The sequence below is a fragment of the Cinclus cinclus genome, chromosome 13, assembly GCF_963662255.1.
Source record: "Cinclus cinclus chromosome 13, bCinCin1.1, whole genome shotgun sequence".
Taxonomy (NCBI): domain Eukaryota; kingdom Metazoa; phylum Chordata; class Aves; order Passeriformes; family Cinclidae; genus Cinclus; species Cinclus cinclus.
The window spans coordinates 19,230,633-19,240,306 of NC_085058.1; the positions used below are offsets into that span (position 1 = coordinate 19,230,633).

Below are 9,674 nucleotides of genomic sequence, written 5' to 3' on the forward strand. Positions count from 1 at the left end.
GCTGCCCCGGCCCCGCACTCACCGAGAGCCCCGCGTCCCCTCCGGCCGTGGGTTTTAAGGTGGGAGGCTGCGCTTCTCTTTCTGGGATTTGATGGGTGGGCAGAGGGCTGGGGGGTCCTTCTCTTTGGGTGGGATGCTGGCCACCACTGTGGGATGAGGATGGCAGCCAGCCTGACTCCAGGATGAGGATAGAAGAGAGGGGATCTCCCGCACTGGTGTTGCTGAGCCCTTTTCTCCCCTAGGCTGGGGCACCCACGAGGCAGGCGGTGAGAAGGTCCCATCCGGCATGGCAGCGGGTGCTCCACGTCCCCCGCTCTCTCCCGCAGGACCGAGGATGTCCTCGATGTTCGGCAAACCCCGAGCCAGCAGCGAGCGGCCGCCCCAGAGTCCCCTCCCCGAGTGCAACGTGGCCATCCTGGGGTGCAGAGGGGCCGGCAAGTCAGGTGAGATGGGCACCCGCAGCCACGGGCAGGGCAGGGCAGGGCAGGGCAGGGCAGGGCATCGGGGAGCTGCCAGGGTGCTGTGAGGGGACACCTGCCTCACCTGCCTCTTTCACCTCCTGCAGCTCTGACTGTGAAGTTTCTAACCAAGAGGTTCATCAGTGAATATGATCCCAACCTGGGTAAGGCACATTCTTATCCCATGGAGCATCCTTCCCATCTCCCACATTTCCCATCAATGTGGCATGTAAGGGGGAAGAAAAAAAAACTCACCCAAAATTATATAAAAAGCAACTAGTAGGGCTGGATTTGACCCAAAGCATCTGTGAAAACAAAGGTGAAAGCAGTGCCTTCTCCGGGGGCACTTCCCACAGGGAATGTTGGCTCCTTGCATTGCTCCCAGACAACCAACAGCTGAATTCTTGGGGCTCTTTGAGGAGCATCTCAAGTCTGTTGGGCAGGGAAAAGACTGAGGGAATGAGGATGGGTGCACAGCAGGCGACCCTGGGGCTGAGTTTTGCAGTGAGCAGTTCTGGGCACTTTTTTCCCACTCATTTGAGTAATTAATAACTATTTTCCTAGGCCTGACTCCAGGCTGTGGGGAAGAACCATAAGTGATTTATCGGAGACATTAGAGAGATATGGACCTTGTCCAGGAACCAACTCCAGTCCCTAATAATTCAGTGACTCTTAGAAAGAAGGATAAATCCTTTCTTCCTCAGATACTTTTGGGAATGTGGTTTCATCTTCCCACGTCAAAACCTTTCCGAAACACATCCGTTAAAAGCTGGCCCAAAGAAAGCATCTTTCTCCTGGGGGAATGGCTCAACAGCTCTCCCTGCCTGCCCTTCTACCTAAAGAAAAGACTGCTCGTCTCGCTTGATTTATTGAGAAACAGTTTCATGTCAAGCCCCTAGCTTGCTTTATCTCATCAGGCCATGGCTTTTAGATAAGGGCCAAGCCCTGGGTGCAGTGATTGTTGTGCCAAGCTCCTTCCCCTCCCTCCTTCTCCTGTGGGAGCCCACACTTGTAGCACGTGGGGAGGAATAAGCGCTTCTAGCCTGGCTCTCCCAGCAACATCGCCACCAGTCCCCCAAAATAATATCTCAGGAAGGAGTAAGGTGGGAGGCACTGGTGGAGGATGCTCCTCATCAGGGCTGAAATTTTTCCACGGTGTCCCAAGCATCCTGGGCTTTACTTGGCTTTGAAGAAGACAGCATGTGCTAGCCCATCCTCACAACCACCCTTCTTCTTGCAGAGGACACCTACTCCTCAGAGGAGCTGGTGGACCAGCAGCCTGTGCTCTTGAAGGTGATGGACACTGCTGACCAGGTAAGGCATTGGGGGGTGATGACCAGCTGGACTATGGCTGGACCACGACTGGACTGCAGCTCAGCCACTCCTCTCACACCCAGGATGGTCCCGGGAACTGCGAGCGCTACCTGTGCTGGGCCAGCGCCTTCCTTGTTGTCTACAGCATCGACAACAGGAAGAGCTTCGAGGGCTGCCAGCGCTACCTAGAGGTGCTCGCCCTGCATGCGCAGGGCTGCCAGCGCCGCTGCCCCGTGCTCCTGCTGGGAAACAAGCTGGACATGGAGCAGTACAGGTATCGGGCACGCGGTAAGGCTGCCTGTTCCCCCTGGGAGAGAGCTCACAGATCCCCATCCCTTCAGCTGGGATGCAAAACCCAAATCTGATTTCTTTACGGGTGTTTCCACCCCCATTAGTATTTGCAACATCCTCCCACATCTCTGAAATTTCTGCTTTCTTGCCTGAGGGCTGATGTGTTTATTTTGAGCCTGTTGGTATTTTCAGTAGGATGTTTTTTGGCTGAGTGGTGAGGCAGCGTCACCATCCCTAGCAGGGCTTGAGCCAGAGGAGCCCCTCTGGACATGCCCTTCCTTTCCCTGGAGCCCTCTAGTTCCAGCCCCACTGCCAGGACTGGATGTGCCCAATATGTTTTTCTGGCCTTTTGTGCTGCTCTGTGGTCCCACGGGTCCCTGAGTCACATGCATTGCTGGAACCCCCCGTGCTCCCAGGAGGGAGGTATCCCCCTCCCCACAGCAAGGACCTGCCCCATCTCCTCCTCCCTGCTTCACAGTGCGCTGTCATCACATCCACTCCTGCGTTCTTGGGGAAGCTGCGTGATTCCCCAGGGACACAAAGAAACCATTGCTCTGGGATTTTGGGAAGGGCAAAACTCTTTTGGATTCACGTACCTGCTTGTCCCAGGGCAGGGATGGGCAGGTGCTACCTTGGTGCTCTTTGGGAAGGAGGCGTGGGATGCAGGGATCTATTACGTGCACCCTTTGCAGGTGGCTGCCATGCCCCAAGGGACCCTGCACCCATCCCCTCCCCTCTTGCCAGGCAGGTGCTCTCAGCAGAAGGGATGTCCCTCGCCAGCAGGTTCGGGTGCCTCTTCCATGAGGTGTCAGCATGCCAGGACTTCTCTCGGGTGCAGCACGTCTTCCACGAGGCCGTGCGGGAGGTGCGGCGCCAGGCCGAGCAGAACCTCCCCCTGGGGCCACTCTTCATCTCCGAGGATCGGCCCTGCCCGCCCGTGGCCACATCGGTGGCCCTGCCCACCCACCACTGCTTGGCCACCTGCACTTTCAACACCCTCTCCACTGTCAACTACAAGGAGATCCCCTCGGTGGCCCAGGCCAAGCTGGTCACTGTCAAGTCCTCGCGGGCTCAGAGCAAAAGGAAAGCTCCCACGCTAACCTTGCTGAAAGGCTTCAAGATATTTTAGGAGACATCCCTGTGGGCTGCAGAGAGGAAGGAGAGAGACCCTCATCCATCCCCCCAGCTTCACAGGAGCTGAGACCTTCCATGATGGACTCACAGGCATTGCAGCAGCCACTGGCAGACAGTGGTCCCCGTCTCCACTGGGCAAAGCCAGCAGTGGCAACTTGGCGAGCAGGGAGAGTGCCAAGGGTCTGACATGGACTGTGGCATCCCTCTGCCTGCCCCTGCCCACTGCTGCTGAGGTGTTTGCACCCATCCTGCCACTGGCACTGGGGCCAGCTCAATTTTCTGTGAGGATGCAGCAGTTCCCAGAGGAGCCGGAGCTGTGGATACCATTGGAAGGGCAAGGGCCAGCCCCACAGCCACCAGCCATCTTGGGCACTTGGCACACGGCTACAGCACGGAGACACCCATCTCATTAATCCCACAGGTCCCCGACTAAGCAATAAGTAGGAAGAATTTTAATTTTTTTTAAAATCCAGATAAAAAAGATGCAGATACCGTTTCATCTGCTTAAAGGCCTCAGGTGGCCTGAAACTGATACCACACATCAAGCTAAGTCACACCAAAATTGCTGCTTTTTAAAATCAACTTTTTATACTATAGCATCCCTTTCCAAATGTTTTGCAAGGAGACACTTTGCTGACAAGGACATGGTCTGAAAAGCCTTTGTTTAAAAGACTGATGAATTTCCAACAATGTCCTAAATTAGTTCATGGCTTTTACACATACCCAGTGAAGGACACAAAGGGAATCCTGGAGCAGACCATGCTCTACCAGTGCCCAAGCCAGGGCCAAGGGCTGGATGTTTGGTTTCAGGTGCTCTATCAGGTTAAATGTTCTGCTTCTCCTTGGGAGTTGCAGTTACTTTGCAGAGTAAAATATCCTTATGTATATTTGTACATCTAGCCATATAAATGTGTATATATGACCTTACTGACAGAGATGCAATATGGCATTTTGATCAACCACTTTGGAAAGTACTTTAATAAAGAGGATTATGAAAACAATAAAAATGCCTCAGCCTCAGTGTTGCTGTTTTCCTAATGGGAAGTGAGGGTGCTTTCCCTGGTTAACTGCAAGCCAAGCTTCCCACTTCCTTCCCTGGCTCAGCTCCCACCTATTAGCAGCACCTGAGGGAGGAGATGAAGCTGGCACTGAAGGGAAGGCTGGAAGCAGCTGAGAGCAGTGGGGGAACAGCAGCCAGGCAGGAGCTGAGTCCAGGGGCCCTCCTGCAGGTACAACTCTGCTGCTTTCTTTTCTCACCCTTTTCTTTCCCCAGGCTAAACTGCATATTTAAACTTGCACCCCTGTGAGCTGAGACATTCTGATACCTTCCTTAAGGTCTAAATGGGCTGACTTCAGCTGCCACTATATGGCCTCCTCAGACATCTCTGTGTACAGGGATGTGACAGTCCCGTCCTTCCACTGGACCACCACGTCCCCTGGTCTCTGGTCCTGGGGCCCTGGCTCCTGCTTTAGTGGCTTGTCTGGGCTGTATTCCTGCACAGGCATCAGGGCTTGCTTGGCATCCAGGTCAGCCTCCTGTGTGGTTTGTGCTGCTCCTCCCTTCATAAGGATCTTCCTTTTCCTGCAGGGAAGGCACAAGGACACAGAGTGAAGCAGCAAGCCCAGCCCACATCTGAGGGTACCTACCCTGGTGAGGGTCACAGCCATCAATTTGCACCATGTCCCTGGAACATGCCAGGTGAGCTGTGCCAGGTAAGTGCTCTGAAGTATTTGAGCACACACAGCTGTGGGATTCACACTCGAGAGCACCCAGCTCCTGACGCCAGGAGCAGCACGCAGTCAGCCAGCACTAGAGGGAGAGCGAGGCAGGCTCCTGGCGTTAGCTCCACTCTTGTCTGAGGCAGCTCTGACACAGTGATAAATTTCTGCACCGTAGCAAGCAGTGAGTTGCTCTTCAGCTGTGGGGTTGTGCAGCAGCTGGGGAACTGTGTAGGGATGTGGATGGGGAAAGGGTGGGAGTCCTGCTCCAGAGCTCCTGTACGTAGGGGAGAGCACCTCACACCACAGTTATCATCACTCCCCTCCCAGCAGCCCTGCTGGGCTGTGCAGAGCTGTGAAGACCTTTATTCAATCCAGAGCCCAGAGAAGGGGCTTGTTCCAAGTGACACAAAGTGAGCAGGCATCAGGCAAGGTTTTATAACAAAAAATGGTTCAAAGGGAGTTTGTCCTTGCTCTTCTCCCCGTCACTCAAGGCCTAGTCCTGCCCTGCCAAACCCCTGTATCTGTTTGCCTGGGAGGGTTTCAGGGCATGACCACACACCAAAAAATTCTCAAATTTTTCTGCCTCACCTGTTTCGCGCAATGTTAATGGTCAGAAGGACAAGACCCAAAATCATGGTTGCAAGGGAAAGCGCAAGAACGGAGTAATTCCATGTTGAGGCTGAGGGAAAGCAGAGAGGCAGTGTTAGCACACACAGATCAGTGTAACCCACAGAGCCTGGCCAGGGGTTTTCTGAGGACACCCAGGATGCTCTGTCCTTGATTTCAGCTTTGAAGCTGATCCTCTGATGGTGACTGCTGCTATGTCAATCTGTTCCCTCCACCCTGCCAAAATCACAAGAGACCTTTGCTCTCTTGGCAGGCTCTGTCTGTAAAGAGGCTGAACCCCAGAGACACTGTCTCAGCAAAGCCTCCTGCCTGTCTTCACCTATGGCCTAGTTATTCCAGAGGCAAGACTGAGGGTTTGTGTGTTTGGGGTAAATCACCTCCTCAGGTAGTGCCCTCAGGCATGTCTTAGGCAGGAGAGTTAACAGCCAAGGACTGTGTCTCAGCCCAGGAACACCAATGGGACTCACGATCTTCTCTGCGGAAGAACCAGAGCAGTTCCTCCAGCTGTTCCTGTTCCAAGCCCAGTGGGAGGGTAACATTGCCTGCTGTGTGCTCATCCACGTGTGTGCTGGCCAGGGTGGCTGGGTGGTACTTGTGCTCTGCCTCAGCTGTGGTGGAAAGAGAAAGATGCAATAGTCACTCACTGACCTTCCCCTTCACTCCCAGGTTTGCCCAGTATGTCTCTCTAAGCAGAACACAGCCCTGAGTGTACAGCCTGATCTCATGCACTGAGAAGTGGAAAGTGTGTTTGGCTGCAGGCCCCATTGTGGTGGGGCACCAGGGCTGCAAAGACCCCAGGATGCTGGTAGGGCCTTTCCATGTTCCCCATCTCCCACCATGGAGAGGCAGCTCTGTGTGCCACAATTCACCAAAGAGTTGCCTTGCCAAGACCAGTTTTGAAAATATGACTCTGGACTGCAGTCCTCCAGCAATAAATTCCCTTTTGTCAGGCTGACTTGTATACACAGCTTGACTCTAGCATTTTTTATCAGAAAAGTTTCAGTGTCTGCAAAGAAACCAACATAGAAGTGTGGCCAACCCCAAGCACTGAACATACACACAGAACGTAGATGGGAATGACACCCAGTTCTGGAACTGGGGTGCAACTTTTTCCTTCACTAAACCAGGCTGCTGCTGGAGTATACAGAGGAAAATAGCCCCATAGAAAGAAAGAAACTGTATTTCCAGGAAGTTAAGGTCTTTGCACATATGACCTACTTCACCCACACCATCATGCTTTAAGACAAGACTCTACCTTGCAGCAGGAAAAATGGGATTATCCAGAAGAACTTCATATTTGCATATGCAGGTGGGATGGATCACACCTTCACAGTATTTCTTCAGTGTGGAGATGTCTGCAAAAGACAGAGAAACTAAGGAGTTGAGAGAGAACCTGATTCCCCTCCCTACTGCAGCTCCATTCAGAGAGGGGATCTCATGTAGCTCAGCATCTGTTTCCTCCTGTGAATGTGAGTCTGAGCTGCCAGGACAGGGTGCAGAAATCCCTGGATTACCAAGGTGACAGCAAAGGGGGTCTGGCACGGCAACTGCTACCTGGGGTTGGAGCCCTTGCCAAGGTGAACCTGTACAGATGTGAGCTCAGCTGCTGCGAGCCAGCCCCTCCCCAAGTGGCAAAGCTTCCCTGCTTGCTCCCCTGCCATAATTAGAGAATACATACTTTGCATGTGACTACCTATTGCCATCCTATGGATGGCAGAACAAGGGTGTGGAGATGAGCAAGTGGAAGGCTGAGCTCCAAGAGGAGGCAAGGCTGGCTTGAGGCTACGGTGTCTCCCATCCCTCAGGGAAACATAGAGTCCTCCTTGACCTTTAGTCTCTCATTTGTTAGTGGCATCCATCCAACTTTTATGTCTGCTTGTCCAAATTAGCTCTTCAGCCTCCTTCAAAGGGACCTGCCCTGAGCAGGAGCTCCAGGCTGTCCACTTTGAGTTGCTGAGACACTGAGGTAGCTCTCCCCAGCCCACTGCTTACTGGCCATCACCCACTGGCAGCTCAATGACACCACAACACACATGCACCCCTCAGACATTCTGGCCCCACAGAATTATTATTAATTAATATTTGGTCATTAATTATATGAAGACTTTTATGAGAGTCTGATACTCTCAACTTTTACCTGCCTTTGCTGTGTGGCCTGGTGCTGTCTGAAATTTGCTCACAAGCATGTTCCACTGTGCCAGGCGTGTCAACAACACTGTTGCTGACTCCTCAGGGAAGCATTTGTCCCGTCGGTTATGGACCTAATGATTGCTACTATTTTCCCCCCCATTCTCAATGTCTTCACGATTCAAAGTTCACATTTTATAGCTAACCAGGCATGCAGGCTTACTCCCTGCTGCCAGAAAATCACCTGCTAGCAATTCTTTTAGGAGGGGACTCTCAAGTATGTGGTCCACTTTGTATTTCAGAAAATATGGGTAAAGCTACTCCCTGCAGTTAGGTGTGCCAATTACCTTTCCATCTAGGTAACCTTTAGCTTATTCACAAAGATCACCCCTCACAAAGGAGGAAATAAGGCCTTGGTGCCAATGAAAATAACTTACAAGTCAGCTACACCCTAATAAGAAGTGGCACTTGAATGTGTTAAATCTTGCTGTGCAAGGCTTCTGAGTAATCATTTGCTCCAAGAGGAATATTTGACAAGCATGTTGCTGATTTTCCCCTAAGGTGTTTCATAAGTTGTGGGCTACCTCCTGGTGCCTATGCACAGCAGGGATGCTGGAAAGCTGCTGGAAGTACTTCACAACTTCATCAAGTAGTGACCAACTTCCAAATCTCCCCAGACATGGGAGGCCAGAACTTTGCAGGTAAAACACAGCAGCAGAATGGACACTTATTGTGCATTAACAGGACATTTAAGTAAAAGACTTTAAGGGAAACTCCTGTTATTTTACAGATCTTTTACATCTAAAACACATTAACAAAATTAGTTTCATTCATCAAAGCCACAAAACAAAGTGTTCTCAGGTCAGTGTGTCTACTGCAGTGGAGTCTGAGCAGGATTCTGCCTAAACCACCAGTTTCCCCAGTAAGGAAACAGTGACTCCCACAGCTGGGCTGGACATGCTGTGATGATTTTGGATCTTCCAGCCTGGAAGAGATTGTTGAAGGCATCTCCTCCAGCCTCCCCCGTATAGCTGCTCTGCCCTGCTGCCCAAATCCCAACATGGGCAAGCGCTGCTCCATGAGACCAGCTGGGAGAGTGTGGGGAATGTCCTTCCCCATTGCTCCCCTGCCTAAACATCTCAGCAGTGACTCTGGTGGCTGATGGACACAGACGAGCCCTTAGATCCAGGCGTCTGCAACTCCAAGTGTGCATTTTGCTCTCCTATCCCTCTGAAGGCACCCAAGACCTTTCTAAGGTTGCTTCCCAGCTTGGCTTCAACAGGGAAAGTTCAAATGAGAGAGAGCTCATGTATTTTATGTTTGTATGGAAAGAGGCAGAAAGAACAAAGAGGCCAGTGCCTCTCAAGAAACATTTTACCTGTGTTGAGTTTATATTGACACCTGAACATCTTTGTAATTTCTTTCTTTTTGCAAATGGGATTTTAACATCAAAAGCTGCAAGATCTGTACAGTATTAAGCATTTTAGGAACAGAGTCACACACCAATGCTATTTCAAATCCTCCTGTGGATCTGAGGACTTTGCTAGCATTCAGCGAAATCTCAAGATATTACAGGAAAACGGCGAGGGACTGCTTTTTGCTCTATGTATTGATCCCAGCACTTAAATGGTAAAAAAAACCTCTCTTATAATGGAAGCCCTTGAAGATCTGAGACATATCACATGCAGAAGGCACAGGTGAGGCACTGGTGCTCTAAAGGTTGGCATAATCCATCAAGGGGGCCATGTGGGAACACACACATCCACAGCTGCACATGGACTCTTTCCAGCCAGGGCACAGCACGTGGTGCTGTGAAATCACCCCGTGCTTTCAATGGTGATTTTTGTCAGCTCTGATATTCACAAAGACACATTTTGCCCTCATTCAGCAAATAAGAAGTCTTTAGGTACGTATAATACTGGTTTAAGTAAAGATAGGAGGAAATATTTAGGAAAGACCATCAAGTACAGCGTCTGTTAAGATGATAATGTCCCTCTGGTA

General features: G+C 51.4%; 1 protein-coding gene across 2 annotated transcripts; it reads left to right on the forward strand.

Annotated features, from left to right (window-relative positions):
• Positions 1 to 200: 200 nt before the first annotated feature.
• On the forward strand, positions 201 to 3,964 carry RASL12 (RAS like family 12). Of its 2 annotated transcripts, XM_062501471.1 has the most exons (5): positions 201 to 443; positions 566 to 622; positions 1,699 to 1,772; positions 1,856 to 2,046; positions 2,808 to 3,964. In XM_062501471.1, exons 1-5 carry the CDS (start codon positions 287 to 289, stop codon positions 3,190 to 3,192), a joined length of 864 nt encoding a protein of 287 aa, XP_062357455.1. In that variant the 5' UTR covers positions 201 to 286; the 3' UTR covers positions 3,193 to 3,964. The 2 variants fall into 2 exon arrangements, with proteins under 2 accessions (XP_062357455.1, XP_062357456.1); XM_062501472.1 differs by lacking the exon at positions 566 to 622.
• Positions 3,965 to 9,674: the final 5,710 nt, after the last annotated feature.